This window comes from Arvicola amphibius, chromosome 6 (assembly GCF_903992535.2).
Source record: "Arvicola amphibius chromosome 6, mArvAmp1.2, whole genome shotgun sequence".
NCBI classification, from domain to species: domain Eukaryota; kingdom Metazoa; phylum Chordata; class Mammalia; order Rodentia; family Cricetidae; genus Arvicola; species Arvicola amphibius.
Genome location: NC_052052.2, coordinates 75,821,287 through 75,841,659, shown reverse-complemented (window position 1 = coordinate 75,841,659; position 20,373 = coordinate 75,821,287). Strand labels below are relative to the sequence as shown.

Here is a 20,373-nt window from a genome sequence, read left to right as displayed (position 1 = left end):
CAGAGCCCAGTGACAAGACAGTGAACCGAGAGGGAGTGTTTTCTGTTTCTTTCTTCCTAACATGCTAATACATTGATCCACATAAGACCACTCATGACCTTCATTGTAAGCTCAGAACATGCCTGCTACCAGCATGCATCTCTTCAATCTCTGTCCAGAGTCTCCTGGAAGCTGGAGAGATTTCCCCTGGCCCCTTCATAGGAGATCTCTCAGTAGTCAACATGACTACATGTGTTGAGGCTACCCAGCTCATAAGGCAAAGGAGCACCTGGTTAGGAACTATTCTCACTGCTGAAATCAAACAGGAAGTACCTACTCTATGTTAAGACCAAGAGAGGGAGGGAGGGGAGTTATGGGTGGAGGGGAGGGGAGGGAAGGAGGAGGAGGAGGAGAGGAGATGGAAATTTTTAAATATAAAAAAATAAACCATAAAAAAAGAAAGAAAGGAAGTACCTGCTGTGTAACCCCCACCCCCGGTAGATTTCCTCACCTTATAAGGAATAAAATGATGGACATAAAAGGACCTGGGGCTCAGATAACTAGGATGATGGAAATGTCACCAGTCTGAGAAGTGAGGACCTTAGCCATATATGAAAAATAATCCATCTGGTGGCAAGGAGGTGGAAGCAGAGTCCTCAGCTGGAAGGGCTGAGACCCGAGGGTCAGGGTTAACAGTAAACCTGAAGCAAATCTCTCAGCCTGTGCTGCAAGCACTCAAGACCTGCACCCCTCTCCCCTGAATCACTGCCATGGGCCTCCCAAGTCCTTTCTCTAAGCTCACCTCCTGTTGTTTCTCATCCTGGTGAATCACTGCCATGAATGATTACTGGGTACTCTCATGCTTTGGGCTCTCCGATGTGCTGCCATCTCCTTCACCCAGGACTACTCACCTCCTGGGAAGACCCAGTCTGAAAGTGGGTAGCACTCTTCCCTGGTTTGGAGTGCTGGACTCCAGAGTGGAGAAAGCTAGCCGAGTACTAAGACTGTATATATTCACATCTCTGTTTTTGACTGTGATTGTGATTAGCTGCTTTAGGTTTCTGCCCTGACTTCTCAATAATAGCAGACTGTAATCTGAAATTTATTCTCCCCTGAGCTGGTTTATGTCAGGATATTTTGTTACTGCAACAGAAATGAAACTAGAATACCTGATTCCATTCTATTCAAAACCCTCAGCTCCCCATCTGGACAAAAAAGAGCTTGGTTGAGTTACTGGTTTTCAAAGGGTGTCCCTTGGAGCTCTAGTGTTTCCCAAAGTGTCTCAGAGTAGGAAAGGAGGCTTAATAGCCTCCTTAGTCACCAGGACCCTGGATGCCCATCTCAGTCTTCCTTAACGCTGTTTTAAAATAGGGTTCCAAATCTCTGAACCACCCAGAAAACACTGAACTGAACATTGGCTAGAACTTAAGAGATGGGAGCCTTTGACCAGGCAATCATACTCTTCTGGGCTTCACGTACCTACATGTCTGTCTAATGAGGGACTAGATAAAGTGCCCCCCAAATACTTTTGTACCTGGGAAGCCCAGGTATCCCCGTCTTGTGGCAGAAGAAATGTTTTGAGGAAGGATGACAACCAACTGGGTAAGGTGGGAAGCTGAGGTCTATGGAGGGACAATTACCATCACACACAATATAACACTCTAATGGCAGGATCACTTATATTAAAATAGACATTATGGCACATGGTTCCATCAAATGAATATAATAGACTTGTTTTATATTACAAGGCACAATGTAATTACACAATTCAATAATTCCTTCAACACATTACACAGACACAGTCTAAAGTAATGGAGTAGTGTAACCATATATAACAACTTGCCTAAGGGCAGGGTAGTAGCAGAGGCCTGAGTGGGTAGAGAGAACCATAGTCTCCCAGCCTGGGTACATGGCTTCTGGCTATCATCTCCAGAGACTTTTCATAGAAGGCCCACTGCCAGTACCTGCCCACCCAGCCAATAGTCTCCTCTCTGATGTCCACAGCTTTTGTGGTGCTCCTTCAGGAATGGCAGCTCATGACTTCCCAAGCCAGGTACTCAGATCAGTACATATCCTGTAGTGTTACAAGAACTTGACACATTACCTGTGAAGTCATTTCCTCATCCATGCTCATTATGTGAGGCATGTTAGTTTTCCACTGCTGTCATCAGAGATCATCACAAACATAGACATGTTAGAGAGCATGACCTTTTTGTCCTAACGCATCTTAGGGAGGCAACTGGAACAGGTTTCACTGAGCACAAGGTAAGGGTTGTTTCCCTGGAATGCAGTGTTGTCACGGTTTTAACATGCAATGTGCTGCACAGGCTCAAGTGTTTCAATGCCTAGTCCTCAGCTGGTGTGGATATTTCAAGAGGCTCTGGATGCTCTGGGGTGTGGGTGTAGTTAGAGGTGATACAAAAGAGGCTGGCTTTGAAGGTTCTAGTTGCTTCTGTTTCTGGTCTGCACCATGTGAACAAGTTGCTACCACAAACTCCTGCCATTATAGGCAGCTTCTCCTCCTGATGAACCGCACCACCAAAAACCACAAACCCAATACAGTTCTCTCATTTTGTAGCCATGACAGAGGATTGGTTTGCTGCCCTTTCCAGCTTCTCAAGGTCATCTGCATTCCTGACTGCTGGCATTGCCTTTCACCATGACCATACCTCTTTTCCCTCTTCTAGATGTCACAGCTCTCTCTGACCCGTCTCTGCAGACTCTGATTAGACTGGGCCCACCTGGGTAAACAGAAACTCTCCAAGTCAAGGTATGGAGTCTGAATCACCTCTACACATGTTTGCAAAAAAAAAAAAAGAACCATGTTTCCAGTTTGAGAGAAACATGGCAGGTGTGGGCATCTTAAGGGGCCATTGTTCTGCCTGCCACAAAGACTGTTTAATTATTATACAATACCAAAGTGGTTGTGAATTCCTCTTCCTCTATTGAAAGGTCATAATATCAGGGCTGGAGAGACGGATTAGGGGTTAAGAGCATCCACATGGTGGCTCACAACCACCTGTAACTACAGTCTCACGGATTCTGATGCCTTCTTTTGGTCTCTACAGGCACTGCATACCCATGATGCATATAGATTTCATAAAGTCAAATGCTTATATACATAAAAATAAAATTAAAGTCCAAACTACTACTTAATAGGATTAAATATAACAATGTAAGATATAGTTCCTGGCATATATGTTCAATTAAAAAAAGCAAATCCAGTAAACTGATACAGAATCAACTTTGCCCAGAATCCTCTTAAAAGCAAAGCTTGGGAAATAATCACCAGGATCCCAGAATACTGATAGGTCATGGCAGAACAAAACAATTTGCTCATCTCAATGCTATGTCTTTACTAATACAGTCAAGTTATCAATGGAGCTTTAGACCCCTTCTTTGGTCTCAATTAGTTTAGCTGCTTGTAGTTGAAATCTAACACTGATAGTTACTAGGGGTAGAGAAATAGGATTGTGTTTCTTATACAGGGGAAAACTGTGATTTAAAGAACAGATGCCTAAAGGTGAGGCCTGGGTGAGGCTTTTGGTGTTCTGTGGTGTTGGGCTAAAGATTTGTGAGATGAGCATTTTTAGACTACAGGTGAGGTATACATGGTCAAGAGTTGCAGGTTATTTCAGGGTCTGTGAAAAGAGTGGGGAGACTGGTACCATATGGAGGGGCCAGAGACACCACCAAAGATGGTTCAGATGGACGAGAGATGTAGGAAGCCGTGTCACACTGGAGGGCCAACTATCAAAGAATGATTATGTCTGGATTGGGAGATTCATTGTCTTGCAGTGCAGTTCACCCTGATTCTACAGAAACCAGGTAAAGGGCTAAAGGTAGAAAGACCCAGAGGAAGGATGTTTCCTTCTCCTATGCCAGAGGTTCCCAACCCATCTGCAGGTCAGTGGCTGTAAGGATGGGCAGAAATGTAAAGGAGAGGAAAGAGTAGAGAGAGGTCAAGGGTAAAAGCAGGACCTAGACTTATAATGTAGTGTAAGGTTGCTTGTTGGTTCCCAGCTGCCCAAAATACTCACACAGAAACTGTATTAATTAAATCACTGGTTGGGCCATTAGCTCTAGCTTCTTATTGGCTAAATTTTATATTAATTTATCACATTTCTATTAATCTGTATATCACCACGTGGCTGTGGCTTACCTGCTAAAGTTTTGACATGTCTGACTCTGGCAACGGCTCCATGGTATCTCTCTGACTCCACCCTTCTTTCTCCCAGCATTCAGCCTAGCTTTCCCTGCCTACCTAAGTTCTGCCTTGCTATAGGTCCAAAGCAGTTTATTTATTAATGATAATCACAGTACACAGATGGGACTTGAAGTCACTTGGAGGCATATAAGGAGAAAATATGAAGAGCTGCAGCCAATCTGTAGCAAGAAAGGCCACTGCATAAGAATTCTATATCCAAATGAACTGCTGACTCTGTGCACAGGATGTGGCTGAGGCGGTTGAGGAAGGACTTGCATTGAGTCAGGTGCATGCTGAGCCCAATGGAGGATGCACGGGGCAGTCAGGGTTGGGGGCTCTAAAACCTAATGGTTGGGCACCAGATGAAGGCGGAAGTCACAGAATAATCCCACGTTAGTTCAGAATTATAATAAAGGGTTATTTATTTAGGGAAAACTTACAGATCACTGTCCTAGACAACAGTCCTCTACACGAATGGGGAACAAGAACAGAATCTAGTGGTCAGAAGTGAGAGCCAAACAAAGTACATGATATCAGAAAATGGATAAGCAGGATATAAGGGAAAAGACTGTCAAATCTTTCCAAGACAGGATAAGATGGTTCTGAAAAGTTTCCTGCCTCTGAAAATGGTCTGTCAGTTATGCTAGGCCTTAGCCACAGTTGGTTGCTTCAATGCTGCAAACGTGACTTTGGGTGATTGCTCAGGTAGCTAATTGTCTCCATCATATATTGCTCGCTTTGGAAGCTGCTTGATTGTACTTCCTGCCTGATCAAGTAATATTATCTCCCTTCTCAGGCCTTTGATGGTGTTGAAGATTAAATAGTCATAGTTACTGTCATCTTATGCTCTAGCCAAGTCGTTTCCTATACAAGACTTAGACTCCTTGGGATAGAATGTTTATTAAAACATTTAGCATATGTTCCTTGCTTAATATTGTAATTCCAATTATGCTTGATATCTGTTCCTAGTGTATATAGTTTTGTTTTGGGTTTGGAACTCTCTTATTTAAACAAAAGGGGGAGGTGCTGTGGAAGCACATTCCACTCCTTCAGTCATTAGCCTTTAAGATACCAGCCCACTTGGGCATGGTCTCTTATACTGTAAAATGCAGTTGTAAAGTATGCGCTCACTCTCTTGCTTCTGACTCTTGCTTCCTGCTGCTAGACTCTGTTCCTGTTCCCTTTTCGTGCAGAGGACTGTTGACTAGGACAGTGATATGTAAGTTTTCCCTAAATAAATAACCATTTTTTATTCAAAATTCTGAACGAGTGTGGGATTATTTTGTGAGTTCTGCCTTCATTGTAAGAAGAGGAACATGCCAAGGATGGCTTTCCCAGAGTGCATTATGAAGACAGAAAACACCCAAGGAGTGATGATATGTGGGCAGGAAAGAAGAACATGCTCTCAAAGGTTGAGGCCAGGGGCATTTGGATCATTCCCCAATGGCAGTCTATTAAGGATTTGAGAGTAAAAACAGCTCTTCCGGGCAGATACTTGGCTACCATTTCTGTTTCTAGATAGGAGGCTTGGAGTGCCCTGCCTTATCCCTACCTTGGCTCCTGTGAGGACACTCCAGTATGGACCTCTCAGTAGTATCCAGCCATCCTGTGCCCACACCCACCTTATCCAGACTTCTTCCCTATTTGAAAATGAAGTCGCCTGCCTCCTGTCACTCAGGCCCCACCACTGTTGCTGTCAAGATTCTAAACAGCAGCCAGATACAAAAGAGGAATAATCAACAGGGAATTCTGTAAACACAGAAGCTAGACAGAATGAAGACTGGGCCCCTGCTCTCAAGCAAGAGTCAACCCGCTAGGGAAGTTAGGCATGGGCAACATGTGTCAAGGTCTGACGGTGGCAGGAAAGAAAAAAATTCTATGAGGATAGAACCCAGGAGCCCTGGGACCTGCATGTCATGCCCGAGGTATGATGGAAGGCCCTACTGTGGTTGACCAGAGGTTGACACAAGCAGTTTTGTGTAGAAACTTTCATTGTGTGGTGACAGTTGGACAGTATCAGTGTGGATGTGGGGAGCTAAAGGACAAAGCCACTGCATAACGTGGTCCTGGTGAAAGCAGATGATCACTTGAAAGGAGTGATGGCTTTGGGGAATCGGGTGGACCTACTGACATATAGCGTCTGGAGAGTAAGGGAGCCAAAGACATGAGGGCCACTAGCTTAAGCTACTAAACTGAAGAATACAGTGGTGCTACCTGAGGGTCTGGCCAGTCTGGCTTCGCAGTGCCCATTACACCTGCTGAAGAGAAAAATGAATCTTGCTCGAAGAGCCCTGAAGCCTACAGCAAGATACTGGCTCTCTGGGTCTCTAAACAGCCACCCACCTGGCACCTGACAGTACAGGTTGGGAGGAGCTGTCTGTGGTGAGGTAAGTTGCCTTGCTGCTGGGGCAGAGCCTGAGCTTCTCAAGGGACAGGATAACTCATTGTGATAATTGAATTTTTGAGTTAGACTTAAAATATGGCCAAGATTGAAGAGGTCATCTGGCAGGGCCAGGTTCCCAAAGGCAGGCTTCTTGGCCTCTACAATACCAAGACCTTATTAACAAGATCACTCTTTCTCCATTCATGGGTCATTTACAAGCAGTTCTTAGGGCTGCTATGTCAAGGAATTCAGTTGTTGGTCTCTGAGCCCCTGCCCTGGCCTCCCAGGACATTGTGCCAGAAAGTGTGGGGAAGAAAGGCTCATGAGACAGTCTTCCAACAGACAGCATTTTTTTTTTGTTTTTTTTTTTTGTTTTCGAAACAGGGTTTCTCTGCAGCTTTAGAGCCTGTCCTGGAGCTAGCTCTTGTAGACCAGGCTGGTCTCGAACTCAGAGATCCGCCTGCCTCTGCCTCCCAAGTGCTGGGATTAAAGGGGTTAAAGGCGTGCGCCACCACCACCCGGCTCAGACAGCATTCTTGAAAGATCCAGAAGGCAGGATCATTCCGAGCAGACCACGGAGGTGACTGATTGAGCAACTACACCTTGGGCTTCACGGTGGGGCAGAGACTGAAGGCCACTCCCAAAATAGAGGACAGGAGGCCCAGCCCGTCCCTCTGTTCTCTCCAGATCTTTAGCCTCTGCAGCTGGGTCTGTCAGGTGCAGTTGCTCAGACACATGTGGTGATTAAGTTCACCAATAGGAAATTGATGCATTTTTTTGATTACTGCTTCAGAGCCTCCTGAATTCAGCTGCTGGTAAAATTAACTCACCAGGGACAATGGAACATTTTCCAAGGTCCAAACTGTCTTTATTTGCAGTTTGCAGTTTGTTCTTGGCCCTCAGCCAGCCAAAACAAACCAGCATGCTCCCCCGCCTCCAGGACAAGGGAGGGCTTCCCCTAGCCCAAGTCTGGGACTATTTTAGGCTAGAGAATATTATCAGTTACTCTTGGACGACTATGCTGCTGAAAGTCGGTGGGAGACCTGAAGTGAGGCACCTCTGGGCTTCCAGACATTCTGCCCTGCAGCGTCTGCTCCCAGGTGCTTCAGTTTAGTGGCCAGGGGTTCCAAACTCCAAGTTCATGCCCTTGCCAGTGACCAAGCTCGGCTCCCATGGGCAATGTGCTAAGCATATGCCAGGCAGGGTAATACTGCTCACCACAGGTACACTTGAACCCAGGTCTGTCGGCTGGCCTGGCCTGGTGTTCCCCACCAGCCTGTACTAAAGCACTGGTCACACATGCACTTGCGTACATCTGACAAAGGCACTTGAGACAGCACTGCAGAAACTGGCCCCAAGTCAGCACTGAGACAGCCAAGGAGAGATGCTGATTTAGGACAGCAGTCTTATCTTTCAGCTAACTTCGGTTTTTACAGCTTAAGACACCAGGACTGGGTGGAAAGGAACTCCCACTAAACAGCTGTGCAAATTAAGGACTGAAGCATGAAGCTGGGGACCAGAAGCTGGTCTACTGCTCTACTCAGCAGACAAACTTCTAAGGAAAAGGGGTGACTTGTAGAGCAAGGAACCCCATGTGAAGCAGTGCCTCCATCTGCTTTTCACACACTGGCACATCAGCAAAAGATGCAGCTGTACAGAAGAGAGCACAGATGACAGGAGCCCATGCAAGAAGAGGCTGGCCCGCTGAGCAGATGGAGCCAGAGAACTGCACCTGGGCCTCAGCTCTCTAGATGAGCAGTGGAGGCCCTTGGCAGGGCAGCAGGGGAAGCCAGTTTGGAGTCTGGATGGAAGTGAAGGACAGCGCAGGCAGTGACACTGGCCCCTCTGTGTGTGGGGGGGCGGGTGGAGAGAGAAAGAGAGCACCTTAGAGAGAAAGCCTGGCAGTGTGGACACAAGGTGCTCTCCAAGAGCTCGGGGAGGAGCAGTAAAAAAAGAAAGTTTCCCCAGGGACTGCAAAGGGGGCAGAGAGGAAGACAGTGCCTAGAATCAGAGTCTCAGGATTCCAGCATGGGAAAAGATTTCCCAAGGCCCAGTCAAAGCTGGCTGGGAAAAGAAGATGCAGAGAGGCTTTCAGAGAGGCTGTGGTCTGGCTGAGGCTTGGAAGACAGCAGGGGCATCTTAGGTTGAGACAGTAAGCTGGCCTGGAATCTGCCAGAAGCAAGGAGGCAAGAGGAGAGAGTGGCAGTAGCCAGACCTGGGGGCTGTGTGATCCCTGCCAGCAGCCTGGCCTGGAACCAGAGGGCAGTGGGAAGCTGCCAACATGGGCAGGGAGGGAAGTGCCTGGTTTGTTTCTGCAACTTGTTGCTTTAGAGAAAGGAGGGAGAAGATTCTTCAAGAGAAAGGAATGAAAGACTAGAAAGGAGCCTACCAGAGTAGAAAAAAGACCTCCCAGAGGTCAGAGTAGAAGAGATGAGGTGGCAGGCAAGGAGGAAGGACGGAAGATGGTAAGCAACATGCAGCATGATAGACTCCACTTAAAGAAAATTCAGCTGCAACCAGAGCTAAGCCAGGCTTTGTTTAATGCTCAGAACAAAGCTACGAACCGTTTAACATGAAACTCAGTGACAGGGCTGCACAAAGTGTACGAGGCAGCAACATGGACAGTTGAGGAGACTAGCATCACAGGGCAGTGCAAAAGCCAAGTGCCAGCTCCAGGCCTCATTCTATTTCCTAAATCGGAAACAATTGCAGCCTAGAAGATGGTCTAGGGCAGGCTGTTAGGAGCTAAGGACTTGCCTGAGGAGGCACAGTGCCAAGGCAAGCCCACAGGGACTTATTTTCCTCTGGATTCTGGAGTGGGCTTAGACATGTGAAAGCTGGGTGGTAGTGGCGCAAGCCTTTAATCCTAACACTCGGGAGGCAAAGGCAGGGGGATCTCTAAGTTTGAGGCCAGCCTGGGCTACAGAGTGAGTACCAGGATAGGCTCCAAAGCTACACAGAAAAATCCTGTTTTGAAAAAAAAAAAACAAAAAAGAAAAAAGGAAAGAAAACAAAAGAGTATGTGAGTGTTAGGAAAAATCCTAAGACGAGCTGCTCCACCGGTGCAAAGAAATCCAATTAGGTCAGATTAAATCAAATTAAATGCCCATGTTTTATTAAATACAGTGCTCTCAGTTGGCCGAGAGCATGGCAGAGAAACAAGAAAGTGGGGAGCACAGGCAAACCGGGAACCTCACGTTTCTCCTTTGATAGTCCACTTAAATACCCTGTGGGAGTGGTCCTGACCTTCCTCTGGGGAGGGGTCAGGACCTGGCATGCTGGGATTTGGAGTCCAGACCAATGCTACTCCCAGGCCAGAGGCCTGGGATGGATGCCAGGGGGCTGGGGTTATGCTCCCGACTTAACAGTGAGATCTGCAGGCCCTGCTTCTGGCTCCTAAGCCATTGGTGTAAGAGTTCAGGTCCTTGGCTCAGAGGCTCCACCCGGATGGATCATTTAAGGAGACAGTGCTATTGGGAACTGGGTCTCAGATCTGGGGCAGATGTGGAGCCCATCAGATGTGCAGGAAGCTCCAGATCACAGGATCCAAAGCTTGCGGCCTTTATGGTGCCTGACTGCAGAGCAATGGAGCCTTTGATACAAGAACCTCAAGCCAACTTTCAGACAGAAATCACTGCACAACCACACACTTCCTCTGGCCAGCAGCCTTTGCTTCCTTCACCATCAGGAGCCACAGTGAGGGCAGAGGCAGGAAGTCTCAGAACCACAAGCTTTATCTTTTTTATTATTTTATTTTATTATTTTTATTATTATTATTGTATTTATCATTTCATGAACCCGGTCTGCTGGGACTGGATGTTCCTGAATGGGCAGTCCTAGTCCTTTGCTGGGAAGAGAAAGAGAGAGAATATTAGGTCATGGAGTGTCTGAAGTAAAATACTGCATTCACTCATTCACTCATTCATTCATTCATTCATTCATTCCAGGAGGCTGCTGTACACATGCCTCTGCATGGGCTGCTGTTTGCTGTACTTTCCTTAGTAAAACAGCATTTGAAAAGGAATCAAGAGTATCCACTGAGGACAGGTGTGAGAGAATGGAATGTTTTGTGCTCTCTGGGCAGAAACTACAGCTGCTTATGGAAGCTGTAACCCTTTGACTTTATTCTTCAAAAGAGCACAATTTAGACATCCCCAGCCCCTAGTTACCCAAAACTTTCAGTGCAAACAACTCAGGGGTCACTACCTCCAGGTTTCGTCTGGCCTTCTGAAGGACTTGGTGGGTGATGACCACTGAGGAAAAAGCAAAGAAAGGAACAATTAGAGCCACAGAACTCCGAAGAGTAGACTAAAACCAAAGCCAGTGAGGGGGACCCTGGGCCCAGACAACTGGATGATGTCTGCAGCATCTTCAACAGGCTCATGTTTGAACACGTGACCCTCTGACGTGCTGTTTTGGAGTGTCCTAGTGCCATTTATGTTGCTGTGATAGAATATTCTGGCAAAAAGCAACACGAAGAAGAGTTTACATTAGCTCACAATTCTAGGCTACAGTTTGTCACTGTAGACGTCGAGGCAGCAGGAGCTTGAGACAGCTGGTCACATTCACCGTCAAGGGCAGAGAAGCAAGCATGCTTCTGGCTTGCTTGTGTTCACTTCAATTTCTCTACTCCTACCAGTTCAGAATCCCCTGCCCAGGGAACTGCTGAGTCTTCCCACCTTTAATTAACTTTAGTAAGAAAGCCCCCTCCAGATATGCCCACAGGCCAACCCAATATAGACAATCCCCCATTGAGATTCTCTTCACAGGTGATTTTAGGGTATGTCACATTTGCGATTAAAGATGATCACAGACGCTTAGGAAACTTTTAAGACTGTGGCCTAACTACAGAAGTGGGCTGCTGGTGCCATCACTCGTAAGGATATGTACTTTTGTCTCTGGCCAGCACTCTAGATTTTCTGATCCATCAAGACATAAAGGAACTGTAAGCTTACACTACCCCAGATTGCTACTCCTGTATGCCTTCCCCACCATGATGGACTATATTCCACCAAACCATGAGCCAAAAGAAATCCTTTCCCCCTTACATTGCTTCTCTCGGGTTTTGTAATAGAACTCAGTAACCTACACAACAGCCCTGAACAATCGAGACCAGAGAGAAGTATGAATGCCTCACTTGTTCCTTTTCAACTCCCAGGGCCAAATAAATGCACTGGGAAGGGTGGACCATGGACAACACTTCAAGTCCTCACAGGGACCTCACAGTAGTATGCATGCTACTTTTCAGAGGCAATGCCCGGTTCTGCATGGCCACCTGGATCACCTGCTAATGACTGGGAAGGATGCTGCTGGCCAGTGTAGAGGGCAGGATCTGACAGTGCCTGGCTTCCTCTGCCATCCTTGCCCTCTAGAAAGCAGTGTGGGAAACAAGTCCACACTTGGAGGCCCATGCCAAGTGTCCAGGGAAGTACTGTGAAAGCAAAGTTTTACACAACAGCCTTTCTTCAAGCATGCCTCTGGTACCCTGGAAGAAGTCAGGGCATTTTTTTTCCCTCCTGCCCTTCAGCTGGTGGAATAGCTCAGAATGGCTCCCCAGGGCAACCTGCTCTGTCTAAGCAGGGATGAGCTAATGGGCGAGTTCAGGGCCCCTGCGTACTGACACTTGAGCTGTGTCAGAATTTGAGACAGGAGTGCCCACTACTTGGAGCAACCACACACAAAGGTGCTTTCTTCCACAGCCCCTTGTCTAGCAAAGACTAAAGCGGCGAGGGAAACTCCAGGTTTCTGAGCCTGATCAGGAATCTAGAGGAAGAACTTGGGATGCTGAGAGGCAAGAGGACTGTCATGAGTTTAAGGCTAGCTTGGGAAAAAGGAATAAAATAAGAATCCATCCTAACTAGGACCCGGTGAGGGCCAGGGAGTACCCTGCTCCTCAGAATCCCAGCCCCCTTGACTCATGCTTGCTGAGGCCACCTGCAGCACACCCCAGCATATGGCCCACTGCAGCTCACCACAGCATATGGCCACCTGCAGCTAACCCCAGCATATGGCCCACTGAAGCTCACCCCAGCATATGGCCCACTGAAGCTCACCCCAGCATATGGCCCACTGCAGCTCACCCCAGCATATGGCCCACTGTTCGCTTATTAGAATAACTGCCTGGAGGAAATATTTTTCTTGTTCCAAAAAGAATTCCATCTGGAGGCATAGAGGTCAACAGACATAGTGAGCTTCACTTTCATCTGAGTAAAAAGAATTTCACTGGTGTTCCTTGCCTCTCTGTCTCCACCTTACCCCTGGCTGCAGGGTCCATGGTGTGCCCTAAGAAGCCCAATATACGGGACCCAGCATACAACTCTGGTGTGGATATGAATTTGTGAATCTTTTCAGGCATAGAGCATCACTTTCTCAAGATTTATCCATCAAGGGACCTCTGATCCAGAAAAGCTTGTCATGGCATGGAGGTTAAAAATAATCTTGAAAGACCACTGGATGTACGGTGGAGGCCCAAAAATGTGAGCCTATTTCCACATTGTCTGAAGGTTGGAGAGTTTGAGGTTGTACAGTAATTGTTGACAACAACCAGGGCTACACATCCTGACCCAGGATGTGGTTACTTGGTTCTTTTGACAGTAAGATAGCACATACAGGTAGATCCACTCCACCCTGACAGATGGTCAGGATATGCCAGCATACTTCTGCTCCTTCTCTTGTAATTGGAGGTTTAACCTGGGAAGTGGCTGCCTTCAGGATACTTGGTCTAGGATGGCTTCATTGCCTAAACAACAGAATGCCAATGACTTGATGTCTCAAAGTGTTAAAGGAATTAACTGTTCGAGCTGTCCTTTGTATCATGTTAAAAAAGCCTTTTGTTGCCTTCTTCCCCCTTTTGTATTGGGGTATAAAAAGAGGATGGAAAATTAAACTCAGGCGATTTCAGTATTCACTGGAACTCTCTCCCAATACTATCCTATGTTTCTGTTTTATTATTTTTACTCATGTCTTTGTATTCATTACTAAATTTTCTGATCCCTATACCCCTACCCTGGTAAGTGGCATTTCTGTCAAGGCTGGTCTCCAACAATGCACCCAAGTTTATTACAAACTGTAAGGATTCCCTGGCCCATGTTTTGAAGTCTCTGACATCTGAATAGGTACACCATCCATGTTACAACACTCAGAAATTCCTGCTATGATAAGAAGATGAGGTTCAGAGTGGTAAAGAGACAAGGCACACACATGAGCCACAGAACTCAGTCCAGGGATCTCCCACCCCACCAGAGACTGGAAAGGAAAATGCCCACTGGAGAGCTCACCTGGCCATAGGACATGGAAATACTCATTGAAGACCTCAATCCTGTGAGACAGGATTACTTCCCTTACTTGGCAAAGGAGGACCAGAGGCACAGAAGTGAAGTGTAAAGTGCCAGGTCATGTGACTCATGAGTGGTAGGGACCCAGGTTCCCATGTCTCACCCTTTCCCAGCTCTCTCCTGCAGATTCTGAGAGGAAGTAATATCAGTCCAAATACTGAGGGGTGATCCCTGGATCTTTTTTATCCCTGTTGCCACATGGAGAAGGAGGGGTAGGGAACACCATATCAATGTCACTGTGTCACTTCAAAACTAGGAACAGAGTTGGCAGGTTGGAGGGCTTAGGGATATCCAGGGACTCAGCTCATTGGGACAAGAAGGAGGACCTGGTACAGAGGAGTCACAGGCCAGACACATGCAAGCTAACCTGGGGCAAGAGCCTCAGCCTGTCCTTGCTCAGGCCGGCTCCAAACCAGGTTTATCATATAATATATTGATGGCGACACCATTTCCATGAGTAGCACTATGTAAAAATGCCTGAAAAGGGGAACAGCCAGCATCTGTGGGGCACCTGTTTTAACCCCTATATTGGTGGTCCCACTCTCCAAATTTTACTGATGCAATTTTAACTATTATCCAGGCCACTGTGGCCAGCTTTGCTTAAAAATCCTATCTCTGTTTAGAGAGGAAGAGCCTAAAACTCATAATCAGAGCCATGTAATACATGTCACACAAGAGGGTATAGCTGAGACCTGGGCACATTCCTAATACTGACCCAAGATTCAACATGGCATGGTTCTAGCTTTCTGATTTGTCACAGTAGGGTCACCACCTGAGCTGAATTCTGTTGACTCCTGAAGTTCCTCATCCCAAACCAGAATCAGCAGCAGGAGGTTCAGGAGGGAACCTGTGCCAAAGTCCTATTGCCCTCAGGAGTCTCGCCCAAATGATCCATGCACCTGAGCATGCCGATAACTACCTCTGTCACCCATACCTCGGAGGGCTCCTCTTTTCCATAGGTGACATTAAGTCTCTCAGCTGATCTAACAATATCCAGTCTGTTGGGCAATCACCTATCTTTCAAATTCAACCTTCCTTCACAGCCCTGCATGCTTGAGGGACTGTCACTGATCTCCCAAGCCTTCATGCTCTGTCTTGTGACAGCACATGCACAAATGAACCATAGCAAATCCTGCTGCTCCTTGAGCCCAGCCCAAGGCTCGTTGTCTCACTTTCCCTGTTATGGTTGGATATGAAATGTTCCCTGTTTTGTACATAAAATGTACTCCTGTGTTTGAACACTCAGTTCCCAATTTGTGGGACTATTGGAGAGGTTGTAAAGTGAGGCCTGGCTAGTGTGACTAGGTCACGGGGAACAGGCCTTGAGGATGATAGCGTGGTCCTTCTCATCTTGTCTGCATTTTGTCTGTCACGTGATGTGACTAGTTACCTCATGCTACTATTACCCCACACAGTACTGATCCTACCAACATGTCCCCACCATGGTTAACCCTCTAAACTGTGAACCAAAACAAATTTAACCTTCCTTCCAGGGACTGTATCACATGACCAGAAAACTAATGTGCACTCTTGCTCAAGTGAAAGCCCTGACCTGTTTTCAGCATGTCTACAAGACACACTGCTTTCTTGCTTATGGAAGTAGGTATGCCTGGGAATCCTGTTCCTCTGCTGTCTGACTGACATGCCTCAGTGACAATCAGATTTAATCTTGAACCAAAGCCTTACACTACTTTCAGGCTGCCTCTGGCAGGACCTCAAGTTGATAACCCTGAAGCTTATGCCCCCTTACCCCTCATTAAGTTCAGGGTCCTTTACAAAAGAAACTACCTGTCCCCTGTCCCCAGAGCCTATGAAAAGGACAGAGGACATGAGCCCAGTGTCTGGCCATAACTGAATTTTATTCATTTGCAGTTCAAACCCTCACTAACCTCATAGTCTTTTCCAGAAGAATCCTAGAGGGAAGCTAATGAGACCACCTACTTCGCAATCCTCTATGCCCCATGCCTCAAAGAATTGCTGCTGAGAAAGAAGCCACAGGCTGCAGTAGTGGACAGAGGAAGGTACAATTGGTGACAACCCTAAGACAATCTCATAGGCTGAGAGCACAGGCAAGGCTAGCGCTGAGCTGCTGGAGAGCCTGGTGGAAGTTGCTTGTCTCCACACACAGGTGAGGAGTGCTGCAGGATGCATACAAGGCCCTGATGTGGCTGAGTTAGAGTCAGCACTGACCTCAAGCTGTCTTCCTTCTCCCCTGAAGCCCATGGTAGGAACACCATGCAGACTTTCATGTGAAACATGCCATTTTGGTCCTCCGCAGGAAGGAGCCCCGTTGATCTCCTCCGGAGGTCTTTCCCAAGAGGCCCTGGTCTCTGGTCCCCCTTGCCTCAGCCTTGCACAGTCAGCTTTATTTCATCAGCAAGATTACTCTGGGTTCTCACACATAAACCAAACCTACCGTCACGTCTGTCATTGCAGGTCCTGTCCTAGACTGCCATTCCGTGTTCCAGATCACAATGTCTACTCCTTTCAGAATCAGTTCAGGGGCCCTTCCCCTAGGACATTCACCACACTCCTATAATGCACCATCTGTTACCCATGAGAGGACAGTCCTAGCAGAACTGACTGTGCAGTTCGAAAGGGTGGGGCAGGAAAATAAACCCCAAGAAGGAGTTACGACCTCAGAAGCCTGGGCCCCAAGAGTGCAGGTCATGGCTGCACTGTCAGCCCTGACCACAGAGGTCGGCAGCAGTCAGTGTGGCAGCCCCGCCTCTCACTTACACTGATCCCAGATGACTTTCTCCTGGTGCTTTTTCTGCTGCAGAAGTTTTGCTGTGTTCTGCAGCTTCTTTTCTTGTTCAAACAACTTTCTGTGTAGTTTGGTGATCTCTGCCTTCAGTTCTCCAATCTAAAGAAAAAAATAACGAGAAAAATATAATAACATAAAACACTAGACTACATCGGAGGAACTAAAAATAACATCAAAAGATGCTCAACTTCACTAACAAAATATCTGAATAAGCCAGAAGCCCTTTGTGCACAATACATTAGCAGAACTGGACAGAATCAAGGGAGAGGAGGAAAGTCAGGACTGTGATAGCCCTTGGGATGGTTGTGGCCCAGTGAGGATGCAAGGTCTACTGAATTGTAAATGCATTCTATCTCTCTGCCTGTCCATTCTGTGCCACAGCATCTACCCGCAGGGACAATGACATCAGCACAGGATGATGTCTTTCTCCATGGGCACACACCTTGGCACTGCCAGAGGCAAGAACAATAAACTGAGTTGGTTCATAGTAATCTGAATAAAAAAATTGTGGTACTTACATTGAAAAAAAAGAATTGTGCAGCCATTAAAAAGGATGCTGTAGAGATCTATTTATTGATTTCAAAAGATGATTAAAATTAGTGAAAGAAAGAAATCCACAGACTGAATGCTGTATGTGAGGCATTTTGTTTCATAAAAGGAAACACAGATACCTACAGCTATAAACATACATTGATATGGTAACCAAACATCAATGGTGAGTTTTAAATTTTTGTAGTTTCTTTTTTGTTAACATAAGTTATAATGCTGATTTAAAAATTTTAATGTTTTAAGCCGGGCGGTGGTGGCGCACGCCTTTAATCCCAGCACTCGGGAGGCAGAGGCAGGCGGATCTCTGTGAGTTCGAGACCAGCCTGGTCTACAAGAGCTAGTTCCAGGACAGGCTCTAAAAAGGCTGCAGAGAAACCCTGTCTCGAAAAACTAAAAAAAAAAAAAAAAAAAAAAAAAAAAGAAAAAAAATTTTAATGTTTTAATCTTAACACAACAATACTCATCAAGTACAGACCAATTTTGATTTTTTTTTTTCCAGAGTGGAGTGTGCATGCCACATCCACCACCCTGAGAGTGTCACAGTAGAGACTACCTTAACTGACTCCAGGACTAAGAACACCCCTTTTCTCTTGGCTGCACTAAACCTTTGCTACCAAGAAGGGACACAATACGTTGGCAGTCCCTGTACAGTCTTTTCTAGTTTTTTCCAAACATGTTTGTGGTATCTGTGCTTTCAATAGAACATCAGATTCTAATTACATATTAAGTTGATCTGTGAGTCACATATATGAACAGAAAGCTGGCCGTATGGAAACTAAAATATGCTTTATGGGAGACCAGATAAAGGCAACTCACTGAAAAACACTCTACTAGCAAATTAGGTGTGGGTGAGACAACTATAAAAGATGTAGAAGGAACAGTCTATAAGAATTCTATATTCGGATTGCTCTGCAAGTGCCTTAAGTTTCCTCTTCATCTTAAAGAAACAGAAATTGATAGTGACAGAAATACATTATGGATATGGCTTGTGAAAAAAAGAAGATGTAGAACTCCAATCAGAAGACCCATATTCAAAGAAAAGGCCTGGCCCTATATCAAAGGAATGACAAATGAATGCACATTTATCTGTTTTAAGCTAAACTAAAAGGTTTAAGGTATGTATCTTTTTTTATTCCCCACCTTAACTTCCTTTTAGGTTAATCAATCATGTCAGGTACAAAGACTTCAGTGCTTCTCCAAAACAGATCCTAATTTCATCATTAGATTTGCTTTGATTATCTAGTACAGGCCAGGAGCCCATGAATACTTATCTTCTAGTCAGAATTTCACAGGCCACAATCCTAGGACAAAGTCTCCCTGCAGTTCTCTGCATCTGCGACATTGGACTAGCACCTGGCTCATCTTTCATACTGTAGTAAAGTGAGATTCAAAGGGTATGGTGGAAGCCAGGAAGGCAGTCGTGCAGGAGGATGGTTCTTTCCTAGACTGCCTGGTTTATCCCATTGCTTTCTATAGTCAGGTCAGCACAGGGCTTAAATAGGAAGGAATAATTCTGCAGCTACAATGTTTCAGGGCTTTTATTGATAGATGATTATAATTAGTGATAAAGAAACCAAAACCAGGCCGGGTGGTGGTGGCGCACGCCTTTAATCCCAGCACTTGGGAGGCAGAGGCAGGCGGATCTCTGAGTTCGAGGCCAGCCTGGTCTACAAGAGCTAGTTCCAGGACAGGCTCTAGAAACTACAGGGAAACCCTGTCTCGAAAAACCAAAAAAAAAAAAAAAAAACCAAAAAAAAAAAAGAAACCAAAACCAACAACTGTTCATAAAACTGAACACAGATGTATTGATATGGCAAAAAGCCATAACGTTAGTTATTTCCAAGAGATAGGATTTCAGGCTGTCTGAAACGGTAATTGGTGTGTGTGTGTGTGTGTACACGTACTACAGATCTATGTGTATTACACATATTCATGTGTGTATGTGCACATGTGCTTGTACCTGTGTGAACACACACACGAGGCCAGAGAACAGCATTGGGTGCTTTTCTTCATTGCTATCCATCTTAGTTTTGAGGCAGGGTTTCTCACTGACTCTGAAATCACTGATTTAGCTAGGTAGTCACTGAATTTTTGCCACTACTCCTTCCCTTAATGCTGGGCTCAGAGATATGCACACCCTTCAGGCCCAGATTTGACACGGGTGCTCAAGTCCTCATGCTTCTACAGGTTTTTCCATCTGAGCCAGCTCCCTAGCCCCATTCATATATTCTTTAAAGCTGTAATGCTGATTTAACACTTCAACTAACACTCCCTCCCTACTGGGAGCACAGGAAGCCATGCCATGATAGATGGCAGCAATGACCCAACCAGCAAAGAGCTCCTTTCTTGTCTCTGAGCACCAGCGGCTATTGAAGAGCAAGTGCCAGCCTCCAGTTTGCAGGCCATTGCTAACCACCACTCACCTAAAACTGGACATCTTCAAGCTAGCACTTAAAACAAGTAAATTTAAAATTTATGTCTGTTGTTTCACTGTACTTAAATCTTCCTGTTCATCTCATGATGGAAAGTATACTAAGACAGCAAAATTCTACAGCCTAGCTCTGCCACTTCCTGGCTGCAGAATTCTGAGGCAAGTCATGTAACTTCCTGAAGTTTTGGCTAAAATAAAAAACACTAATGATAGCCTTTGCTGGAGAGGATGTGGTGTAAGGAGTACACTCATCCACTGCTGGTGGGAATGCAAACTTGTGCAACCACTTTGGAAAGCAGTGTGGCAGTTTCTCAGGAAATTCGGAATCAACCTACCCCAGGATCCAGCAATACCACTCTTAGGAACATACCCAAGAGATGCCCTATCATACTACAAAAGCATTTGTTCAACTATATTCATAGCAGCATTATTTGTAATAGCCAGAACTTGGAAACAACCTAGATGCCCCTCAATGGAAGAATGGATAAAGAAAGTGTGGGATATACACACATTAGAGTACTACTCAGCGGTAAAAAACAATGACATCTTGAACTTTGCATGCAAATGGATGGAAATAGAAAACACTATTCTGAGTGAGGTAACCCAGACCCAAAAAAATGAATTTGATATGTACTCACTCATCAGTGGATTCTAGACATAAATAAAGGTCAGTGAGCCTATGATTCCTGATCCTAGAGAAGCTAAATAAGAAGGTGAACCCAA

General features: G+C 45.8%; 1 protein-coding gene across 9 annotated transcripts in view; it reads right to left on the bottom strand.

The window, feature by feature from the left end:
* Nucleotides 1-10,301: 10,301 nt before the first annotated feature.
* Cdk5rap2 (CDK5 regulatory subunit associated protein 2) overlaps nucleotides 10,302-20,373 on the bottom strand; it is a 183,163-nt gene continuing 173,091 nt past the window's right edge. For 8 of the 9 annotated variants that reach the window (XM_038334749.1, XM_038334753.1, XM_038334750.1 and 5 more), the window contains 3 exons: nucleotides 16,643-16,769; nucleotides 10,776-10,822; nucleotides 10,302-10,416 (listed from right to left, as the gene is read on the bottom strand). In XM_038334749.1, coding sequence (XP_038190677.1) covers nucleotides 10,360-10,416; nucleotides 10,776-10,822; nucleotides 16,643-16,769 — 231 coding nt within the window. In that variant the 3' untranslated portion in view covers nucleotides 10,302-10,359. The remainder of the gene's footprint in view (nucleotides 10,417-10,775; nucleotides 10,823-16,642; nucleotides 16,770-20,373) is intronic. The other variant, XM_038334754.2, reaches the window with a different exon arrangement.